Below are 24,781 nucleotides of genomic sequence, written 5' to 3' on the forward strand. Positions count from 1 at the left end.
CATGTTTTTAATTATTTCCATAAATATAAACGGGTCCATCTGAACCTTTCTTAAGAAGGAATGAGAACCTGGCCCGTTGCGCCAGCCAGAGTGACCAGATACTGTACTGTACATTCTGGAGCATAAGGGAATGTCCTGCACGGACAGGCTGCAGACCTGAACTGAACCTTTGTAAAGAGTGAAGATTATGGGGGATCTGAATCAAGTATTCAAAAGCCTCAAAAACCTTAATAAAGTCAACCCCTTGAACTTGTTCAGAATCAGCAGTTAAAGGAAAAACTAACCACAGGTGGAAGCGGTTTCAAAACAGAGAATGAGAGACACTAATTTACCCAAAGGGTTGTGGGAGAATGGAGCAGGCTTCCCAGCCATGTTGCTCAAGCTGATATCCTGGCCTCTTTCAAGAAACTGCTGGTCGAGATCCTTGGATCAAATAGTTACTGAACCCCAAAGGAAGCGAATGGCCCTAAAGTCCTGCCCTTGTTGGTTTCCGTGGTCTGTTATTATATGCCCTTATTTCTGTTGTAACCGTCATGTGAATCCATGTAAGCGGGCAAAACTGAACACACTGCTTCAGCACGACACACCATTCTGATGTCTTCAGTGCAAAACGCGCTGGGGAGAAAAGGGACAGAAACACTTTCATCTCTTTTTACTTTTTATTAACACTGATACGATGTGGAATGGTCTCTTGGGTGGTACAGCAATAGAAACCCATTGTGGCAGTCCCCTCGACCCCCTCAACCCCTAGATGGTCATGTCTCTGGTGTCGTCCTGTGCACTGGGACCCTGCTGTGCTGTGAGGCAACTGTCTCTAGCAGCCTCGCCCTTCCTTCAGCTCAAGACCTTGCTGTGTGGACCCAGCTGCTCCTGCTGTTCCCCCTATGGCTCTTGAGTTATTAGCGCAATTTCTTTCATTTGTATGACGCATGAAGCTAAAAGGTGAGGAGTGCAGCCCTAGCAAAAAAGAGCTTTTTAAAACAGATGAAACTATCTGCCAGTCTTGTCCTACCATATATAAAATGTTAATCAGCAGCTGGAAGAATGAATCGGAGCCCTTTTGTGGAGTGTCACAGCGCTGAGGGAGGTCAATTTGAGCAAAGAGTGGCACAGGAATGAACTACAGTGTATCAGGACCGATGAGACAAGTCTTTTGAGAATCCTTAAGACATCTATTTTAAAAGGGAGTGAATTTTGTTTTCTCAAGTATAACGCAAGTTCTTTTTATTTTCAACAGGTACAAAGTCCTATCTACATGGCTGGCCTAGCACTGCTAAAATAAAGCATTAAATATCATGTAGTCCATTTTTTGGTCAATGTGAAAACACCGCAAACACAGCCTTTCCGTATATAAAGTGCAGCCTGACTGCACTGGTGCAATTAAAGTCTTTAAAATCAAAGAATCGCACAGGGAGAGCAGGGAGAGTCCAAAACACAGAGGGAATGGACAGTAAAAAGACTAGAATAAACATGCAGATTCAACAACATATTGCCACAAGGGGGCAGAAGAGTCAAATGGGTATGAAACTGATGGCTCGCAAGTTTGTAAGAGCAGAATTTCTTTACTCTCTCCCGAGTGGAGCAAACACTGGTGCTCCCTGTATCCCAGCTCAGAGGAATCATCTAAATAACTACTTTAGCCTCAGTACAGCAATTACCCAGATGAAGTGCAGGTGTTCTTTAGAAATTAAACAGGAAGCACTTTTTTACTTACAACCCCACCTACTTAATTGGATTTAATTAAGCACAAGGATGTTGTCACTGGCACAGGTTAACAATTATGAATGCTGAAAATAAGGACCCTGTGCAGGGCTCAAGTAGGCGTATTTCCCCAAGTAGTAAATAGAGAATCCAAATAGAAAAGGCCACCGAAAAAGAAACAAGTCCTAATATACTAAATCCAAGGGGCAGGTGATAGTCAAAACCGGGAGGAGACAATACAGCGAGGCAACCAATCCTTTTGCAAAGGCAGAAATGTGGTCAGAATCGAGAATCGAGAGTAAGGAATAGAACAAGCTATACTGTAGAATGAGGGTATGCGCACTAGGGAGCTCCAGGGAGAATCCGAAATAGTGAATGATGATATGGGAAAAGAGGAGGGCTAAAGTAGTGACAGGAATGAAAGGCAATAGGAAGATCAGTTGCGGGGTGAGCGTCTGTTTAAGTGGGTGTGCGTGGGAATGTGATGGCATTTGTGAGAGCATGTGGAATGCGTGACAGTGCGAGTACATGCAGAATGCGTAACACTGATTTCTTGCCAAGTGTATGGAGCTACAGGGCTAGGGTTACAGCCCCCCTCCCTAATCTAATAAACTGGACTAAACTACTTCACCATGCTGACACCCTGACAGGTTCCCTGACTCCCTTCAGCTTCTGGTCCACAAGCTGCTAAACAAGCAATCAGGGTGACTGTCCTGATGTTCAGACAGAACGGCGTGTGGGGCAGTAGTGTTTCCGTGGTAATCAGTTCCTGACAGCTGAATTCACTTCCAATCTGTAGTACTAACATCATGAACAGGCTTTGTTGGTTGTCTAAAGCAGCTCATATTTAAACATCTTTACATTTTTAGCTTAAATCCTGGATGGTGTGAAACATACAGACATAACGTAGAGCTTTGCTTTAAACCGGCGCAATAACACCATACGAATTTGGTTTTTATCTATGGTTTGAGCTGTATAAAATAGGCCACTGGAGAGTCTGAGCTGCAAACTGGAGGTCAATAAAAGCGAAGACCTGGGAGAGATATGTACCACAGTGGCCCTGTTAGATGACAAAATTAATTTTTGCTCAATGAAGCAAACAAACTGAGCTACAGTACAGAGCCAATCCTTTGCTGCCTCACTCACTGGGACACAGTGACTGGATACAGGGCAATGCTCTACAGTGGATTGTGATGGCAAAAAGGAAAAAAAATAGAAGGCAAAATAAACAAAAAAAGTTCAAGCTTTTTCAGTTTGTGTATTATGTATACAAATATTGTGTCACGTCATAGTACGTCAAGTCTCAGCTTTCTGCTACACCCTCTGAGCTTCACATCCAACTGTCCACTTTCTAACCACTTCTTCCAATTTAGGGTCACAGGGGAGTCGTAGCAATGGCAAGCAATGGGCACAAAACAGGGTACACCCTGGATGGGACGCCAGTCCATCGCAGGGCAGACACACAGACACACATGCAGACATGTACACACTCACACCAGGGCCAATTTTCCCAGAAGCCAATTAACCAACCCGTTAAGTTTTTGGAGTGTGATGGGAAATTGACTCACCCAGGGGAAACCCACACAAACGCAGGGAGAATTTACAAATATCATGCACATAGCACCCCAGGAATTGAACCCAGGGACCCAGCTCTGCGAGGCAACAATGCTAACAGCATCCTGGATTTGATTGTCACTTTGATTGCATTCTACTATGTCATCGTGGCTAATCGTGTCTAGAATAAACCCCCAGAGAGAGCTCTAACTTTTAAAACAACTTCACATTCTCTAGTTTTTTCTTAGTTCCCACATTACACAATCAGCCCTGAACTGGCCTCCCAGCGGCTCTTCAGCTCTTTATAAGCCTTTAACATAAACCTTACTAACAACAAAACTAAAATAATAGTAATCGATGGGCTTTTGCTGTTTTGTTTCCTTACAATCAGCTTCTTTTAATTGTTCTATAAATTTTGTGAGTTTGTGATATAGAAGATTTGAGATGGGGGGGATTAAAGGTTAGGGGTCAGAGGTTAGTCTAGGCCACAGTCTCATAATACTCAGAGTAAAGGTTATATATCATATATATAGTTGAAGGCACAGAAAGCTGCATCGTACTTTCTTCAAGACTAGAGTTTTTTTTTGTCTATTCCAGTTTTCTGTTTCACTTTTTCCCATTTGCTGTCTTTTTTGTCACTTTTGTTGCAGAACTTAGGAGATGCAGAAAGTCCCGGGTTGCGGGGTCCTTGCAGGTGCGTTTCTACGGAAACGGCAGGGCTGCCCCGCGGCTTCCCTGCGTTCCTCGAGTCTCCCTCTCTCTGCTGGACAGCTGCTCAACTGCGCTTCGCCACCATCTGCTGCCGCAGCTTCTCCCTCTTCTTCTTTTCCATCAGCCTGTGGGAAGACGGGGGGGGTGAGAGAGGCACCGGGATGGGGAGAAGGAGGAGTGCGGCGGGTTGAGAGGGGACGAGTGCTCAGAGTGCCGTGAGTGCAGTCGCGCAGACCTGTGATTGCGGGCCTCGATCAGCTCGCTCAGCTGGTCCTGTGCTGCCCGCAGCTCATCCAGGCTCTGCTGGTAGGTGTGGTCTGCCGGCCCTGTCCTCTCCAGCACCGACACCTGATTGGACAGCTCGCTGGTGCGATCTCGAAGCCGCTGGATGGACGAGTACAGATTCTCGTCATCCTCCTCCTGCACACACACAGACAGACAAAATGCTGACATCGCCACACAGGCTTTAAAGCACACATGGCGGCACCAACCCTGAGGAATAGTAGTGTTGCAGGGTACGGACTCATGCACACTCACACCAGGTCCAATTTCAGGGAGAACATACAAACCCTGCATGCCAGGAACTGAACCCAGGGCTCAGTGTTGCGAGGCAGTTAACCTCTTCACCACTGTGCCACCCCAATGAAGACTTCACACACAGAAATGATAAACATTCATGACAATGTTCTCATGTGACCAGCTGGCTTTCAAACTCTTGCGAGCAGTGCCACACTAGGGTAATAACCCCAAGAGGAATGGCTGACTGCAGAATCAGTCCAGGAGAAGGGTGTGGTCCTGACCTTGGCGTTGACAATCTCAATGTGCACCAGCAGAGAAGCCAGCTCCAGGTCCTCACTGTAGCTGTTCTTCAGAGGAACGCTCCTGAAGCCTGAAAACACACACACTGCTGAGATAACAAGTTACATTCTAATGCTAATGCATTGCAACAGTAATGCACACACTGCTACTGTGATGTATTACATTATAATATACTCACTGTTACTGACACACACACTGCTAGTGTGATGTATTACATTATAATGCACTCACTGTTACTGACACAAACACACTGCTAGTGTGATGTATTACATTATAATACACTCACTGTTACAGACACACACACACTGCTAGTGTGACGTATTACATTATAATACACTCACTGTTACTGACACACACACACTGCTACTGTGATGTACTATATTATAATACACTCACTGTTACTGACACACACAGTGGTACTGTGATGTATTAAATTTATAATACATTCACTGTTACTGACACACACACTGCTCCTGTGATGTATTACATTATAAGACACTCACTGTTACTGACACACACACGTTGCTACTGTGATGTATTACACCATAATACACACTTAATGTAATATAAACACCACAACAGTGATGTACTACACTATAATAGTGTAGTATAATTCAGTTACTGTATTTTATTACACTATAACACAGTGTTTCTGTAATACACACACTGCTACTACTGTGCTGTATTACACTACAGTACCAGTACACTCACACTGTTACCACAATACACAAACTGCTACTGTGAAGTACTGTATTACGCTAAAACACACAGTGCTACTGTAATATACATACTTTTACTGTAATACACACATTGCTGCTGTGATGTACTAAAATGCTGCATATACAGTATACGCACAATATTAATGTTAATTTGATACACATAGTGCTACTTCAACACGCTGTGCTGTACTTTGCAATTTTCTGCCCAGTTTATGTCCCAGCTTTAGGATTATTGTAATCTGCCTACTGTATATTTGGGGATTTCTCGGTGTGCCATACCTGTCTTGAGGCTGCGAATGGGGAAGGTGGCATGGGCCAGAAAGTTGGGGTCACTGAACATGTCCTCCTCGTACACCACAAAGCGCAGGAAGGAGAAGGAAGGGTTGTGCACGTCGAAAACAAACTGCTTCTGTAGCCACACGGGGTTCAGCCCATTGTCCGCTGTGAGGGGGAGAGTGGGGTTCATTAACACCTGGAGCAGCACAGCCACATACAACCAGCCTGTCACACTGTGAGGGCTTTCAAACTGAATGGAATGGCTACAGGCGGAATAGAGCAGATTAATATTGGAGAGTTAGTGCACGAGCAGATTAAATACTGCTTCTACTGCTGTAGGAGCCATGTAATGTTTTAATTTGGTTATATACATTTAAAAACAATCCTGTAAATATGTTGATGTTCTACTATTTGAAAACCACGTTGTTTTGTTTACGGAAATTGTGCGTATGCCTTTAAGACTGCCAATCGCCGATGTTCATTAATGTAAATTCTAGTTTTCAAAAAACAAGAGGATATTAGAGCATCACGGTTCTGATGTGCTTGCATGGGTGCGGGTTTAGTTTACTTGAGCTTTGAGGAATAGCTTTTGGTATTGTGGAAAACTTTTTTTTCTTTGTTGACTAAACCAAAGTCAATGTGAATAAAACACGTTTAATTGTTAAACCTGGCAAAGTTTATCCTGGAGACTACACGGGCATAGTCAGGTCGGCCATAAGCTCGCCTTTCTTATGGTGGAATTCAGATACTTCAACTACTAATGATGAATAATTCCTTACACTTCTATAGCACTTTTCTGGACACTCCACTCAAAGAGCTATACAAGTAATGGGGACTCCTCTCCACCACCAGCAATGTGCAGCCCCACCTGAATGATGCAATGGCAGCTATAGTACACCAGTATGCTCACCACACACCAACTTTCAGTGGGGACTAGAACAGAGTGATGAAGCCAGTTCATAGATGGGGATTATTAGGAGGCCATGATTGGTAAAGACCAGGGGGAAATTTGGCTAGGATGCTGGGGTTATACCTCTACTCTTTTCGAGAAACGCCCTGGATTGTTCAATGACCCCAGAGAGTCAGGTTTTATGTCTCAGCTGAAGGATGGTGCCTTTTTACAGTATAGTGTCCCCGTCACTATACTGGGGCATTAGGACTCACACACACAGCAGGATGAGTGCCCCCCACTGGCTTCTCTAATACCTTTCCAGCAAAAACCTCAAATTTTCCCAGGAGGTCTCCTATCGATACAGTGAGCGCTAATACTTTAGTGGACACAAGAGCTACTATGTAATTCTATACCATTGTATAAGAATGCTTGCTACTTTGCCAATTGCATTTTAAAAAAAGTTATCTCCAGCAAATAGGGAGGTAGGAGAATGTGCATGGTTTTGGAACACTTGAAATCTTGTGAGCACAGGAAAGTGTAATAGGTAACAGAAAAATATTTAAGGACTGTTCTAGGTTAATTTGAGAAAAATACACCAAGCGTCTCCGTGTTTCGCTCCCATGCGCATTAAATAAAAACTTATTTTAACTTCTGAGACAGACTCCTGAAATGGAAACGGGGAAAAACGCAAGCTTGCGGATTGCTAAAGCAGGTAAGCAGGTAAACCGTTGGCAAAAGAGCTGACACGTATTATGTGTGGAGAAACAGCTGCTAAACAGCTTGACCTGCTGCCCCCTTCGCTTAAAAAGACACAGTAATTAATAGAATTATTAATATGGCAGATGATGTCAAAAGTACACTGAAAAGCGCGTTAAGATGAGCAGATGCTTTTCACTGCAATTAGATGCCTTTGATTTAGCCAATTTGCTCGTTTGAGTTTGAGGGTGTGTCCCATGAGGACTTTCTGTTCTGTAAGCTGCTACCGTCAAGAACTACAGGAGTATACATATTTCAGAATGAATTTATTGAAGAGAATGGCATCGACTGGATAAAATGCGCTGAAGTTTGTACAGACGGTGCTAGAGCGATGACAAGCTGACCCAGCGGTGTAGTTGCATGAATTAAAGAGGCTGCTCCAGATATAAAGTGGACGCACTGCAGCATCCACGAGGTCTTTGCCATCAATAAAATGCCTGACGATTTAAAATCTGTTAGACTCTGTTGTGAATTGTATAAAGGCTCGAACAATGAATTCACATCAGCTTTGCTCGACTAAACAGACTCACCCCTCTCACTGAAATGGTGCTTTTTTCTTGTTTATTTTTAATTGTTGTTATTCCTGTTGTCATTCTGTAAAGCGCATCGAGAAGCCACCTTTTAAGGGCTATATCAAATGAAGTTTATTATTATTATTATTATTATTATTATTATTATATTTATGATATGTATATGTGAGTGTGTGCACGCACGCGTGCTCATGTTGGTCATTGAGATTTTCTGGGGTTCCTACGAGAAGATGACTTGTAGGTGGTAGTTGGATGCTTTGGTTTGATTAGAGGTGGTACTTGGTCCAAAAATTTTGAGAACCCCTGCTGTAACCAAATACTGTAAAGTCAATGACAAAGACATGAACAGTGTGTCGTACCCACAACATCAGTCTTGTTTTTGCTGCAGTCGAAGTCTGCGCCGTACACCTCCACCTCCACAAAGGGACACACAATACTGCGGCCATTCTTGGGCAAGTGACGGGCGCCCAGCACCTGCCAATGTAAAGTACCACATGTTTAATGGCAGCTATACAACGTCTCAGGTCAATGAGTAGTTTGAGTTGCAGACACCCAGACAGCTAGAATAGAAAATTAAAAATTGAGAACGAAGCACATAATGCATGCAGAGAGAGGTGGAAGCCCATCTTCCCAGACAGAGACTTTCACATCTCCAACATACAAGACGTGCAGAAGGAGAGAGATGTAGTGAAATATGGCTGAACAAGGAAGTCACCATTCTGGCTCAGAACCCAACCCCAGTGGTGGGGCCTTGAGCCACCATGGCCTCCTCTAGAGTAAAACAAAAAGTGCTGAATGTACAGCTGATTTGAGTGAGTGCTGAGCCCTCAGATTGATACAGCTGACGTAAGTGTGTGTTGAGCCCTCAGATTGAGTAGAATTCTTATAGGAGGGAAAGGAAGTCACAACAGACTTCCTATGGAATTAGCCTCTCCACTGAGGATCATTAAGAACCTTACCAAAGAACCTGGGAAGAAATGTGGGGCTCACTGAGCAGGAATGGCTTAAGGTGCAACAAATGCCATGTTCTGAGGCGTATCACAGGCACTAGACAGATGGTTTGCTATTTCTTCCCTTTTCTTCTCACCACATACTGTATCTGACATCCTGCTGCTACTTTGTCAGGTGATGCCCCACTCCAGGTGAGAACACCTCTTCTCAGTTGTACTTGAGCAACCAATTAATATACCTACAGTAGGTAGTGCACTTTTACAGTACACTTTTATCATTGGAGCTGACAAAACTGGATGCCTATGCAAGCTGTCTGTCCTAACCACTCTGTGGCCCCCCTTTTCTCTTTCCACCAGGTTCTCTAGACTCTGTGTTGCTGTGTCTTGTTCTGCAGCAATTTTAAACTACCTGGCAGATGTCATGGCTGAAGGGCCTACCATTGGTCATTGTAATAAGTTTATTCCATGCTGAAAAAAAGAAGCGGCCGTGGAGCCTTCTTCAGGTGTGACCATTGGACCATTGGTCCAATGACCATTGGTCATTGACAGGTTAACAGATAGCAGGACACAGAAACTGAAGAGACAGACACCAAAAGACACAAATACAGTAGGTAGAATTTATAGAGAGGCAGACAAAGCGACACTCAAGAGCATCTGTTACCCTGACCTGCAGCTGTATGGTGATGGGCTCAATATTAAGGGTGCTCTTGTCGAAGGGGTCGAAAGACTCCTCTCTCATGATGTCGGGCTGGAGCACATAACCGCTGCCTGCCCCCAGCGTGAACAGAGACTGGTTCAGCTGCATGGGCTTATCTGGATAGAGAAACGCCCCAGTCAGTATCATACTGTCACACAGTGTTCCAGCCACACAAGAGAACCACTCCAATAACACAGATAGACAGTGATCACACCACACAGACAACCAATCCATATCACACTGTCTCATAGTGATCACACCAGAGAACCACCCCAATATCGCACTGTCGTAGAGTGATCACACCACACAGACAACCACCCCAATTTCTATGGAGTTTATTTAATGAAAGTTCGGGAGGGATGACAACAACCACGCTCAAACATTCCCAGCCATCAGTGATTAGCAATCACTCCCTTTGGCCTTCCTCCACCGAACGCTATAAATACCAAATGCAATATCTCCCTCCCTCGCGTGCGACTTCTACATATTCGTGTGCGTCTTCCAGTGTTGCACAAGCCCGTGCTTTTTCTCTTGCGTTTCGATCGCCTTCGGACCTGTACTTTTCTGCTCCGACGAAGAGTCTTCGGCAGCACAGAGGATTCCCCTGCACTCCTCGACCAGCCCGTTCCTCCCGCTTCTCATTCCAGCGCCCCGGCGCCTCCATCTCCTGCCTTCCTACCAGCAGCGCTCATCTCCGGCCAGCTCTCTCAAGATTCAACACCTCACTGAAGTCCACATTCTGCAATTATCGCCTGCCTCACCACGAATCCAGCTCTCCTTCCTCCGCAGCGAATTCTCCAAGCAGCCCCTGCCTCATACGTAAACGTTACCACTGCAGTCGCGCATATCCACTCCTCCTTTTCTCCGGTTTCTCCCGCGATTACAGACCTGACACTGCGATCTGAAGGCTTGCGACAGTCCAGTTAAAAGAAACGCTTCCAAATTTTCCGGCGCCCTCTGCTGACGCCACCCGCACAGCCATTCTCCAGCCCATGCTAGAACTTGCGCTGCAGTAGCTACAGAGTGGATACAGCCAGTCGGTTTCTCATAATTTCCGGGACACTAAACAGCCTAATTAACCCAGTCTTACACGGATTCCTCAACGAAAGGGTTCGCAGCCTTTCGCAAAAAAAAAAGGGAGGAAAGAGAAGAAAGAGCCCCAGGCTCATTCCTCCTGTCTCAGCTGCTCCTGTGGCCATCTCCTTGGCCCCGGGTCTGTCCAGAGTCCTACCTCCGGTCCAGTCAACAGTCGTCTCATGTCCAGCTGGCGTTCAATTTAGCCCCGGGCCCATTCCTCCCATCTCCACTGCTGCTGCAGCCATCTCCCCGGCCCCGGGTCTGTCCGGCATCCTACCTCCGGCTCAGCCACCAGTTGTCCTGTCTCATGTCCCCGTACCCAGCGTTCAATTTAGCCCCGGGTTCCCCCTTCCACTGCTACTGCGGCCACCTCCTCGGCCGTGTCTGCCCGCTGTCCTATCTCTGGCCCAGTCAACAGTTGTCCCACATCTTGCCTCCCTGTCCTATTCATGTTCCGTCCAACCCAACCCTTATGTCTCGCATCCTCATCTCGCTGTCTTGATCCCCTGATGTTCCCTTTTATAAAAACAAAACACATTCCAGGCTGCCACGTGACTGCATTTCTCCCAGGCTCAGACAGAACTGCTCATGGAGTAGGGTCTTCATCTTGGAATCGTGCATTTTCAAAATCCGTGCCTCATTTTCCCTATCCCTGGCATTCAACTGTGCCCTGGATATATTCGTTTCGTTTCAGCTACCACTGCAGCCATCTCCATGGACCCAGGTCTGTCCGGCGTCCTATCTCTGGCCCAGTCAGTAGCTGTCACGAGCCTAGTCTGTTCAGCCCCACCACTACCGGCACCACCTCTTTAATGTCCATACAGGTAAGTCCCACGTCTCCATCTCCACTTCGTGTTTTTCCCTCGTCCTTTCCGCCACCGGTACCACCTCATCAACAGGTAAGTCCTTCATCCCACGTCCCCATTTCATCCCTGTCCCCCCCCCCCACATGTCCAATCTGCTCCTCCTTCGTTTGCTTCCCCATCCCCGGTTTCGCGTCCTTGTCTCGTCGCCTCTTTATCCCTCTTCCCCTATTCAGCCTTAGCCTCATCCCTTCCGTCCTCTGTTGCTACCAAAGCCACCCCCCTCAATGTCCGTACAGGTAAGTCCCTCGCCTCATTCCCCTGTCTCATGCGTGTTTTATCCCCAGCATCCGATCCAACCCAAGGCCCATTTCTCTTCCTCTCATCCTCCGTGGCAGCCACCACCACCACCTCTCGGCCCTGGGTTCGCCCAGCCTTCTACCCCTGCCTACCCAACAAATGCCCCTCGACTCAAGTCCCTATCCCCGACGTCCACTCGAGAACCGGGATAATTTCTCCCACTCCACACCGCTACCTCTTGGATCCAGTACTGCTCTCACTTCAAGTAACATCCACATGTAAATTCCTTGAGCTACAGTACCACAGCCAGTCTGGAGCTACCCAAAAATGCCTAGCTGCCCAGAGGAGGGGCATCCACTGGGCTGGGACACCCAGAGGTTTATTTTCTCCCAACGGGAGTTTTTGTTTTCCTCTCCACAGTGCCCACATGGATCTGTCATAAAGAGTCCCAGCAGTTAGCCCCAGCAGTTAGCCATTAATTTATAGTCGGATAGCAAAGGTGTCACTTCCACAAGGTTTACACGCCTCCGCATTTCCTTTAAGCTGGACACTCCATCCATCCAGGAAACCTTTAAAAGTTAATGGCTACAAAAGGCCTAGCTGCTACCGTCTACCTCCATCTCTCCTTCCGATCATCAAGTGCAGGAGTCTTCAATTTCCATTGCTGCTTTTGGGGTCACAATTACAAACACAGGCCCGCATCCATCTAGATAACACTGGCACCACAAACCCAATCCAATAATAGCAGTGATTTCCTTTCCATCTACAAAGAGTTTGAATTCCCTTCCATCAACACCTTAACGCCCCTATACCCAGGTCGGATGACCGATTTGGACATCAGGACCGCTACGGACCTCCACCAGAGTTTCCTCTGGCTTCGCCCTGCCCAGGCATAGTTCACCATCTTTCGGGTCCTATTGCACATGCTCGTGCTCCACCTCCCCGACGATAATAAGCGACTCACCTAGGCCAACAGAAGCTGACTTCCCTACAGTAAACCTATACAGAACACAGAGAGGCACTTATTGGGCAGAGCGGTGGCTCCGTAGCTAAGGATCTGCGCTCGTGGCTAGAAGGTTGCTGGTTCATATCCCCCGGCTAGCAGAGGAATCCTACTCTGTTGGGACCCTGAGCAAGGCCCTTAACCCCAACTGCTCCAGGGGTGCTGTACAATGGCTGACCCTCTGCAAGCTGGGGTATGCGAAAAGATGAATTCCTAATGCAAGAAATTGTATGTGGCTAATAAAGCGATCTTCTACATTTGACTGTCTTACTGCTGCAACAACCCATGCGTCACAGATCACACCTTCTAACCTTCTCCAGGCTCTTCCAAATTCTGCATTGGTGGTTTGGGGTCCTGCTTGGTTCTTTGTGGGGTTCCTGGCCTCCTCGTCCTATGGCCAGGAGGTCGGCCCTCAGCCAAACAGGTTAAGCCAAACATTCGCTCCACAATAGTTCGTTATGCTTTGATCTTGGGCGTTGTCATTCCTCGTGAAATGGAGTTTATTTAATGAAAGTTCCGGAGGGATGACAACAACCACGCTCAATCATTCCCAGCCGTCAGTGATTAGCAACCACTCCCTTCGTCCTTCCTCCACCTAACGCTATAAATACCGAATGCGATATCTCCCTCTGTCGCGTGCAACTTTTGCATCCCACCTCCACCCCAACTCCACCTCTGCAGCTACCCCTTGGTTACCTTGCGTGGGGGTCCTGGCCTCCTCGTCCTATGGCCAGGAGGTCGGCCCTCAGCCAAGCGGGTTAAGCCAAACATTTTCTCCACAATAGTTCATTACACTTTGATTTTGGGAGTTGTCATTCCTCGTGAACACAGCTTTATAGTGATCACACCACACAATGAACACCCCTAATATCAGATTCTCACACCGTGATCACACCACACAGAGGACCACCCCAATATAACACTGTAACACTGCGATCACGCCACATAGAGAACAGCATCCAAGACAATAGCACCCAGTGATCACATTGCACGGAAAATACCCCCAAAATGCATTTTTACTCAGTCTTGCTAATAGAATAATCCCCATGATACAGGTATACCTGCTATCAGCACTCTTAACAGTGGAAGAGCAGTATCAGGATCATCTTTCTTACTAATATAGTTGCGGGGTTAGCAAAACACTTGAAATGTCCAAGAAAAGCACACAATTCTAAAAAAAGATGATACAATGGGCATTGTTTAAGTATTTGTGTACATTGTCTTTATCTGAAGCAGCCACAGTGGGATAATTTGGGCTAAACTAAACCTCTATGAAATCAGCCATCTTAGATCAGCAATATTTAAGAGTGACCAGATAATTCTGAGTGAGGTCACTAAGCAAGCCTTCACAGGGATACGTAATATATACTGTAGGCCTCAAGTCATGATAAATACGATGCAAAATACAGGAAAGAATTAAAACAAGAGAGAAGGGAGAGATAATTTCAGAAGAGATATCATTGGACCATGGGAGGGATATCTCCTTCATACAGACTAAGATGCCAGAAGTTGTCCAGGTAAACTGAGCACTGGAAGAGTACTCCACACTTAAGAAAAGTTACTGCTGTCTTTATATTGTTAAAAAAATAGTGATTTCATAATTAAGGAATCCCCAGGCTAAAAGACGTCTCTCGTTATTTAGTGATGGACTATTTTGCAGTAGGGAAACAGGTTTTCAGTTTAATTTGTAATAAATAATCTGTTTTATTATGCTTGCCGCCTAATTACTATTGTATTACCAGCTGTTCCAAGAATCTAAGAAAACACATACAGTTATAAGCTTTTTTATTACTTGAATTAACACATTGCAATATAGAACCATGACAATTTTTCAGTATCAAGTGCTTTGGGCAGTGAGCTATCCAAATATTCCAGAGCTCGTTCCAAGTATCCAAGAGCAAGATCCCTGGATCCCAGAGAATTATCACTGTATCCCCATATTCTACCTGGAGTCTGGAAGTTGAGTGCGACAAGTTGTGAGCCACACAGCCACATGGGTAGAGGGTCGTAGTTGGAGGAGTCGAGCCGCTGGCCCTTGGGGTAAACACGGGACAGCTGGCGCCGGTTGTACTGCAGGAACTTCCTGCCTTTGGCGCGGTTAGCGTATTTCTCCGCCTTCGTCTCGGGGAATGACGACATGTCTCTGTAACATGCTCGGTCCGTACCAATCTCTGGGGGAAACAGAGGCAGGGGGACACGCGTTTACTGGCGTGACAAAACAGAAAGAGACCTCTCCCAACACTCGCTTAGCCTCCCTCGTTCACAATGAACTTCAATAATCATAGCTCCCCTGCCACCTGTCACGGACGTCCAAAGGGACTAACAGTGGGGAGCAGGAGAGCGGAAAAAGACCCATATGCGTAGCGGCGAGACGGGAAAAAGGCCCGGGCTCATTAGTGCAAAGAGTTCAGGAATGCCGTATAGAAACCTATGCCCTCAGGGAGCGGACGTGGGGCGCCCTGGTGCTAGGCGGGTCTCAGGACATCCGAACGTCAATGCTGAGCGAGGACAGAGTGCAAGACCCGGAAATATATAGCCCAAGGGAAAGAGAGGGACCGGAAGGACAACAGACTGGAAACTAGGGACAGGACAGAGAAGGAGCGCCCTCTGGCTGCAGAGGGCGTGACACCACCCCTGACAGGACTACACTCTAGACAGCTTGGGGAAGAGGTATAAGCAACACTGTGCACCTGTTAATTGTTAGTGCACTTACAGCTGTCACGATCGTTACTCCTCCTCTTAAGGGCGCTCCAGCCCTTCCTCGTTCTGTCCCATTCCCCACACCTGTTCCTTATTCCAGCCCCTCTTTAGTTCCACCTTTAAAGCCAGACGCAGGCGTTTGCCCGGCGCTTCTCATTGAATCCCGTTTCGTGAGAGCCCAGGGTCCTGCTGTGTCGGGCTCCATTATGGTTTTAGTTTCCTGTTCCTGATTCCCTGTCCCGCCGGTCCCGACCCGGTTCTGGTTTTAATTACTTTGGATGGATCCCCTGGTCTTGGACTCTGCCTCCCATTTTGGATTTCCCTTTTGGATATATGCTTGTATTGTTTGCCCCGGACTCACTTCCCCTGGACACCTGCTCACCTCGAACACGCCCCCCCGTCTCCTGACCCACTCCTGCATGATATTTTTCCCTATTGTTTCTTCACCTTCCAGATCGTGTCATCCGCATAGGGCCCGGAAAGAACTGTTCCTGACAACAGCCAGGTTAAAACCGATAACACTGATTCTTAGACACAGGTGATAGTAACATTCATATGAATAAAAGAATGGTTACAAACGATGGTTACATTCAGCCCACTTAGTCTGTTTGATGGCCCGTTTGATAGCTACATGATCTGGGGATCTAGAAGCAATATGAATTTGCCCTTATTGAAGGGTGTGGTCAGGTAGACAGAGGGAGGAGTGAAGAGTGTGACCAGAGAGTGTATACAGTATGTTGAATGTATAACAGTCCTTACTCTCCTCATCAAAAGGCACAGGTCTACAGTACACCACCAGCTCTGACAGCTCCAGCGCAATCTTCTTCCTCCTTTCCATCTGCTTCTCCTCCTGCATCTGTCACCAAAGAAACAGCACAACATCAGGACCAGACCATCAGCACCTTCTGCCTTCCCTTCCACCACATCTACTGCTCCCTCCACCATACTAAACATTCAGTCTGTTCACTCTCCAAATTTATCACTGATGTCTGTTTCTTGCCACTCTTGATATTGGAGACAGTTTCACTGTCCTTACCGACCCTTTCGTCCACCTGCCTGACTGTCTGCTCACACTGACCCATGTGCCTATTGATCTGTCCATTGGTACTGACCCGTGCATCTGCGTTCTGTGCAGCCTCACGGATTTTGGACACCCAGCCGTTGAGGTCCTCTAGGGTGTCGGCCGCCACGTCCAGCATCTGGACAGGGGGAGACATCTGCTGGGAGTGTAATGTGAACACAAAGGGCCTGGAGTTCTTCCCATCCTTTTGTATCACTGCGGACAACAAGCACATAGGTACAGTTCATGAACTCACTGGGAGGAAGACAAACCCACACTGACAGACACTGCCACAAGACACTGACACATACTGACACAGGACACTGACACACACTGTCATAGAACACTGCCACAGGACAATGTCACAGGACACTGACATATAATGACACACACTGTCAAAGATCACTGATACCAACTGCCAAAGAACACTGACACACACTGCCACCTGACAATGACACACACTAACACAAGACAGTAACACACAATGACAGACTCTGACACAGGACACTGACACACACTGCCACAGGACACTGCCATAGGACACTGCCACAGGACACTGTCACAGGACACTGACATATAATGACACACACTGTCAAAGAGCACCGATACCAACTGCCAAAGAACACTGCCACACACTGCCACATGACATTGACACACACTGACACAGGACACTGACACACAATGACAGACACTGCCACAGGACACTGACAGATACTGCCACAAGACACTGACACACAGAGTAACACTGCCACAGGACACTGCCACACACTGCCACAGGACACTGACACAGAACACTCACATACAATGACACACACTGTCAAAGAACACTGACACACACTGCCACATGACATTGACACACACTGACACAGGACACTGACATACAATGACACACACTAACACAGGACAGTAACACACAATGATAGACTCTGACACAGGACACTGACACACACTGCCACAGGACACTGACACAGAACACTGACACACAATGACAGATACTGCCACAGGACACTGCCACACACTGAGTAACACTGCCACAGGACACTGCCACACATTGCCACAGGACACTGAAACACACTGCCACAGGACACTGCCACACGTTGAAACACACTGCCACAAGACACTGCCACACACTGAGTAACACTGCCACAGGACACTGCCACACACTGCCACAGGACACTGCCACACATTGAAACACACTGCCACAGGAAACTCACACACACTGACACAGGACACTGATACACACTGCCACAAGACACTGACACATGCTGACACATACTGCCACAGGACACTGCCACACATTGAAACACACTGCCACAGGACAATGACACACACTGCCACAGGACACTACCACAGGACACTGACACACACTGACACACGCTGACACAGGAAACTCACACACACTGACACAGGACACTAATACACACTGCCACAAGACACTGACACATGCTGACACTGCCACAGGACACTGACACACACTGACACACAATGACAGACACTGCCACAGGACACTGACAGATACTGCCACAAGACACTGTCACACACTGAGTAACACTGCCACAGGACACTGCCACACGCTGCCACAAGACACTGAAACACACTGACACATACTGCCACAGGACACTGCCACACGTTGACATACACTGCCACAGGACAATGACACACACTGCCATGGGACACTGACACAGGACACTGACATACAATGACAGACACTGCCACAAGACCGACACACACTGCCACAGGACACTGACACACACTGACACAGGACATTGACACACTGACACAGGACACTGACAAACACTTAGTTCACATAGTAAACACAGTGAACAGAATCGTACACAATATTCTGTAAGAGGTCTTATTTGTACATTTTTATCATGACAGCCTTTGATTTGACACTTGGTTTTATACTTTTAACTATATATCCTAATATTTTGTTTGCCTTCTTGTTGTTCCCCTATACTTTCCAGAATATGTAAATGATGGGTCAACATAAGCACCTAAGTTTTTTTTTTGGCAAGTGCCCAGGCTGTGCCAGTGAACAAGGATGGGTGGAAACAGAAACATGCACAGATGCAGACAGTAGGACAAATAAATTCACAGACAGCAGGAACACAGACTAAAGACATAAGGATGAGAGACTCACCCACATGGCAGGTTGGCACATCAATGAAACCCTTGAGGAAGGTACCCAGAGGACTGTTCTCTGCTGACTGAGAGGGGGAGGGAAAAAGGAAGTGGAGAGACGTAGAAAGCGAAATCAGGAGACATCAGGAGTTTAAGACACAACACGGCAGTGATACCACCCCTGTCTCTTGGCCAGTCGGTATTGTGAAATGTAGACTGCTGAAGATGCCAGTGATAATTTGGTGGTTTAATGATAAAGGGAAGGGCATCTTATTATGAGGGGCTTATATTTAGAGCAATGTAATTAATGCCCCCCTGCTTTGTCCTTCACTTGAGTTATAAACCACTGGTGTGTCTCTGCAGCAGCTATCGCATTTGTTGACATGTACCATGGTCATGCCCAAGCTGCTATAAGACACAACGTACTATGTTATCCTTTCTGTCTTTGTTTTGACGTAAATAGTGTCTGTCAATGTTAATAAATGTTGAACTGTTCAGGCCGTGATTGTGACTCAATCATGTGTTTGTCCGTCAACATGTCTGCCTGTGAGGATAGCCATGTCTCTTTGCGTGTCTGCTTGTCCGTTCCACTCACAGCCTCATCCTGCTCACGCGTGGGAGAGCTGGGGACTTCCTCCACGTAATTGGCGGGAAACCACAGCTGTTTCTTGCCCCCATAGTCACCACGCCACCTGCAGGGCCACATAAGACAGCGTGTTTTCCATTTTGTCTGACTTACACTCTGTCTCTCTCTTTTGCCACAATCCCTCTGTCTCCCAGGTACTCCTCCCTGTCCTCCTCAGTCCCTCCCCTGTTTCTCTCCAGCCCTCCCCCTGTCCTCTCCCTCTTCCCACTCCCCTCTCTCACCAGCCACCCTCCTGCTTGTCCACGTTAAGGATGAGTGCCTGTTTGGGGAAGCAGAGCTCATCCTCTCGCTGGGCCCTGTAGTCATACAGGGCCTTCACTGTACACTGCAATACAACACAACCCACACAAATCAATAACAAGGCGCAGTACATAACAAAACATAGCATAGCATAGCATTGTGCAACACAGAACATAAGGGTTACAAATGAGAGGATTGTTAATTAGTCATTAATTGATCTCATCCAGCTGTTTCTTGAAAGATACCTGTGTTCTGTGACAGCCATTACGCACCAGCAGCCCCAGAAGGGAGAGCAATTGCCTCATCAGTTGAATTGAGGGGAAGCTGTAGGGACGCTTGATTTTAATTTTATTTCCTGTCATTCCAGCAATCACCAATTTCTACCAATCTATCAATTTCTATCAATGTGCTGAAGAGTCATGCACATTCAAAACCCTACTGTACTCTGACTCATCAGTTGTCACTCTTCTTTAATGATTATATGATTATATGCTGATCAGTCCCCGTGATCAGGGAAAGGTGCAAGGGAAGAGGAGGAGAGGAAATGCTCCCACTCTTCAACAGCAAATCACGGAATTTCATTCCGAAGAGGTGAGAGCCGCGATCCAGACCTGCAGGGCTACAGGGTGTTCCAGATGTTAACAACTGTAGAAGTTTCGTTTTCTAGATGTTTCCACCACATCACTGAGCTCACAAAACCTTTCCAAGCTTCACAAGCGGCCAAACAAAAAACCTGCTCACTGTTCCAGGGTTTCTGCTGACCAGTCAGGCAAAACGTAACCAGTACTTAAGTGTGAAAAAGTGCTCTTTTTCTTTCTTCCCACCAAAATTCTGTGAAAATATTCTTTCTTTGCAAGTCCAAAGCTGACTAAAGGTATTTGTGACAAAAATATTTTGAAACTTCATAAACATATATACTTGATTTTATCTATACTGTGGTGTCATTGTTTTTTAAACTGCATCCCTTTCACCCTGTCTGAATGTTTAAGGAAACCTAAACACGCTGCTGGAATGAGGGCCTCCAGGAATGGAAAAGTTCTCTACCCGGCTAAATTATTACTAACATTTTCTGTGCAGATTTACTGAGATTGGCACCAGGTTTATTCCATCTAAAAATTTTTTGTTTTTCAAAAAAAGAATCCAGTAGGGCACAAACATGTAACTGGAGGCTGAAATATACCTCCAGGAGCTGGGAGAATTATGCACACAGCAGATCATTAATTGGCCTGCACCACTGGGGGAGGAGGGATCGCCATGTTTTCACCAATTTTCCTAAACTCCAGATAATCACATTAAAATTGTTACTGTAACGTATTCATGCACTTCCTTTTACATAATTGAGTTTTGGGGTATTGAGTAAATGTTATGTGGTGTTTTGAATGTGTTATCTTTTTTAAATGTTCTAAATAAAGCACGGAGTAATTGCTCCAGACACAAATAGACTACATACTCATGTACAGCATTGCAGAAACACAGCGCTGAATATTACTTCAGCTGATAATACCTCTTTAATGAGAAACAAAGTATTGCTTCCGTATACTCTTGGATGGAAAGCAATGTGGCACAATGGTTAGCATTGCTGACTTCCAGTGTAAGGCCCTAGGTTCAATTCAGGAGGTTCTCCTTGTGTTCATATTGGTTTTCTAGATTCGTCACACAATCCAAGGACATACTGGCAGGTTAACTAGCTTCTGGAGAACTTGTCCATGCTGTGACTCTGTGCATGTTTGTGTCTGTGTGCCCTGTGATGGACTGGCACCCCATCCAGAGTGTATCCTAATTTTGGATGTTGCATGCTGAGATGGGCTCAGGTTCCTTCAGATAAAGTGGTTAGAAAATGGATGGATGGAACCAACACAGGATATACTTTTACCAGATCATCCCATATGTGCTGGAAAATGTTGGAAGTTGGATTATTAGTTACTAAATAATTGATGATCTACTATATGCATTTCCATTGATGTGATGAGAAAAATAACGTGCTTTCATTTTTGTAGGGGCATAGATCTAATTCCAAAGCATCTTGCCCTCCTGTTCTTCAACAATGCGAGTCATTCTGAAAACATCTCAAATCACTGAGAATTAAACAGCTTTAACAACAAGCAGGTTTCCATTGGGCTCTAAGAGCACAGTGGAATCTGGGAGGAAAGAAATAGCCAGAGCAGGCAGAGCAAATCCTCCCGGCCGAGAGGTGGCAGTGTTGAGCTGTGCCAGTCGGCCCAGTCCCTAACAAAGCTGGCTCAGAGATCAGACAGGGAGAGGAGCTTAGTGAGTAAACACTGAGGGTCTGCAAACCTTCCCAGTCCACATTCTAATCTCAAGGCCTCACACAAATCCCACCTCCAACCCTGATACCACATACGCGCACAGAGCATATTCTCTCCTCTGTATTCAAACTGTCTAATATATTTGATAAAGAAGTCTAAAATATCAAGGCCTGTATTACACCAAAATAGGAAATGTATAGTCTAAGAATCAAAGGGGAATATCTTTAAGAAATGCTCCATATTAAGTATTAACCTTAAGCAGTATCTTCTGATTAGTGCTATATTGCTAGCTCACAGGTTCATGATTAGTCTCATTACTTGTTGAGTAGGATAAAATGGCTATTTCTGGAGGATACATATACTGTATGTGATGGTCTGAACGGGATATAAACACAGGAGACTATACTATGCTAAACTGGAAAGCACAGTACTAAACTGGGCTGCAATGATCTGGGCTGGATGTGTTGCAATGAACTGGATGACTCTCAATGGGACTTGTCTGAACTACACTGGTTTTGGCACAGAATGGAAAGTGGAGTGAACCACAGGCCTGACATTGCCCTCTCATCCCACTTAGAGCTCTGTTCCAGACTGCCATCTCCCTAAGCTCTCCCTGCTTCATACTGGAAAGAGCATGCACCTCGCTCAGTCGGCCAGGTCTCCTCTGCACATTCCTCCTTCGATAGATCTGAACACAGAACACTGTGATTACTGACAGCACAAAGCAGTATAGGGACTGCCGCAGACTGCTCTTTCACCTTGGACATTTACAAACTCAGCCAAGTTTAAATGCACTATCACATAGGATGAATGGATTGCTGGCCCGTTGTAGATTAGCTCACTAATGACAACAGCTGGGGCCAATTTATTGGGGTACAGCATCTTATTACAAGGACACACCAACCCTCCCTTTTCCCAGACCCCTCCCAAAGGCCATGACCTACCCTGGCTGTGGGCATCTTGTTCGCTTCCACGTAGAAGTGTGGGGAACGAACCTCGTACAGTGCCCCATAATCCAGTTCCTGTGGAAAAATCAGGACATCGCTGAACACCTCTGCTTCTCTCTTTCTTGGCCATCACCTTCCCTCCCTCACGTCTCTCCTCAGCTCCCTCACCTTACCCTCCCAACTCTCTCTCTCTCTTTCTTTTCCATCAGCATCATCCCATCTTGTGCCTCTCACTCCTCTCTCTGAATGATCTTCATGCAATACCCTCCCCCTTCTCTGCCTGTACCGTGGTGCCCATCCTGTCCAGGGTGTCGTCGTTGATGGGGTAGCGCAGTTTCATCTTGCGGTAGAGCGGGTGCTTCTCGTAGTAGCTGACCAGGTCTACCAGGCTCTCAAACTCTGCTGAGCTGCCCAGCATGAACATCCGGCCCTCCTGCTGGATGCGGCAGTGCTTTATCTTCCCCTCCGCCCTGACATGACAAAGAGGGGCCAACAGAGGATTTGACACCAGTGCTGAAGAATGACGGCCTACCTTCCGGTTTGTTCAAGTAAAAAGTCAGAAAAAGAGCATAAGCAAAAGGCAGGGAAGGCATGGTGGGAAGTAATGGAGGCTTTACCTGAGTGCAGTAGAGTTTAGTGAAAGAGAAGGCCAGACTGGCATGCAGGCCAGACTGTGTGTGATAGACAGGGAGGCGGTGAGAGATGTGGTCTAGCACTCGCTTACCTGAAGGAGATGGCATAGCTGTTGGCCTCGCTGCGTTTTCGCACTAGGAAGGCCCCGTCTCTCGGCACCCTCATCAACATGTGTTCTGCCTGGAGACGGGTAAGACAAGCGTGGAACCACCTGGGAGGAGATGGGGGAGTGGGGGTTACAGAGGGAGAGGCAGAGGAATGGAGTGTAGAGAGAGAGAGCGAGAAGTTGACATTAGGAGGGAGGGAAGAGTGTGATAAGAGAAGGGTCAGAATAAGAAAGAGAGTTGGGTAACGTATTATCCCTGTAAACATCAGCCATATTCTTAACTTCCTACCCCTCTTCAGTCTAACCTACACTGTCCATTACCAATAAATAAATCAATATCCCATCTGTGCAGCTCTTCGTGTCCAGTCACCATATGTTTGTCCCTCTTCCTCTCTCCATTTTTCTCTGTTACACTGTCCTGCTGGTTATCCACCTCAATCCTTTCTCTGCTCTCACTTCTCTTCATTCCCCTCTTAATCAAGACTGCTTCCTTCTGTGCAAATCTATCATGGACACTGGGCTGGTGTAACATTCTGCACCCCTCCCTCCCTTCAGATACCCTCTCTCTCCCCCTTACTCTCACTCACTGCTCTCAGATTGGGGTATCAGTCTGCATTCCTCTCTTCCTCCTGGGTCCCCCTTACTCTCTAGCCCCCCTCCCTCCTCTCTCACTCTCAGCTCTCAGGGGCATTTGGCTGGGGTACCTATCTGCCCCCCCCCCGCCTCTCCCCCTCCCTTGCTCTCACTCTCGGCTCTCGTGGGCGTTGGGCTGGGGCACAGGACTGCCCAGCCTCATCTCAAACTCGTTGCACCGCAGCGGCACCTCTCTGTAGTGGCAGATGAGCTGGTACAGGCTGTCAAACACCAGATTGTCCGTGAGATAAAACCGGGTCGAACCTGCCTCCTGCCTTGAGTGGATGCGACAGTGCTGCACACGTCCAGACCGCCTGGGAAAGAGACAGACAGGGGACGGGGGAGAAGATGTCATGCCCCGCACTCTCCCTCTTAAACGCCATTACATTCCCAAACCCACTGTTTCACTATCTCATTCCTAATTGAACCCATCACATTCTCACAGGCACCAGATTCCACAGATTCTCAGTCCTGAACCAATTATCCAACCACATCCCTCTCCCTTTAGTATTTAAAGTTCCCTCAGGGACCAACCCATGCTCACTATTGAGAAGCCTCCTTTAAAGTTTTCTAGTGTGTGTTTTAGTCTAGTTGGATTTCCCAGTTTTTGGGCCTAACTTTTCCCTCTTCGATCTCG

General features: G+C 46.7%; 1 protein-coding gene across 2 annotated transcripts in view; it reads right to left on the reverse strand.

Annotated features, from left to right (window-relative positions):
• Positions 1-649: 649 nt before the first annotated feature.
• Positions 650-24,781, reverse strand: part of LOC148657237 (1-phosphatidylinositol 4,5-bisphosphate phosphodiesterase gamma-1-like) — a 62,460-nt gene continuing 38,328 nt past the window's right edge. The window contains exons 17-33 of one of the 2 annotated variants that reach the window (XM_088643220.1): positions 24,258-24,458; positions 23,497-23,616; positions 23,059-23,242; positions 22,770-22,847; positions 22,466-22,513; positions 19,540-19,643; positions 19,268-19,364; positions 18,692-18,758; positions 16,601-16,764; positions 16,248-16,344; positions 14,735-14,959; positions 9,576-9,721; positions 8,318-8,432; positions 5,784-5,945; positions 4,767-4,855; positions 4,202-4,386; positions 650-4,091 (exon numbers count right to left, since the gene is read on the reverse strand). In XM_088643220.1, coding sequence (XP_088499346.1) covers positions 4,031-4,091; positions 4,202-4,386; positions 4,767-4,855; positions 5,784-5,945; positions 8,318-8,432; positions 9,576-9,721; positions 14,735-14,959; positions 16,248-16,344; positions 16,601-16,764; positions 18,692-18,758; positions 19,268-19,364; positions 19,540-19,643; positions 22,466-22,513; positions 22,770-22,847; positions 23,059-23,242; positions 23,497-23,616; positions 24,258-24,458 — 2,143 coding nt within the window. In that variant the 3' untranslated portion in view covers positions 650-4,030. The remainder of the gene's footprint in view (positions 4,092-4,201; positions 4,387-4,766; positions 4,856-5,783; positions 5,946-8,317; positions 8,433-9,575; positions 9,722-14,734; positions 14,960-16,247; positions 16,345-16,600; positions 16,765-18,691; positions 18,759-19,267; positions 19,365-19,539; positions 19,644-22,465; positions 22,514-22,769; positions 22,848-23,058; positions 23,243-23,496; positions 23,617-24,257; positions 24,459-24,781) is intronic. The other variant, XM_088643221.1, reaches the window with a different exon arrangement.

This window comes from Lepisosteus platostomus, chromosome 8 (genome assembly GCF_059453375.1).
Source record: "Lepisosteus platostomus isolate fLepPlt1 chromosome 8, fLepPlt1.hap1, whole genome shotgun sequence".
Taxonomy (NCBI): domain Eukaryota; kingdom Metazoa; phylum Chordata; class Actinopteri; order Semionotiformes; family Lepisosteidae; genus Lepisosteus; species Lepisosteus platostomus.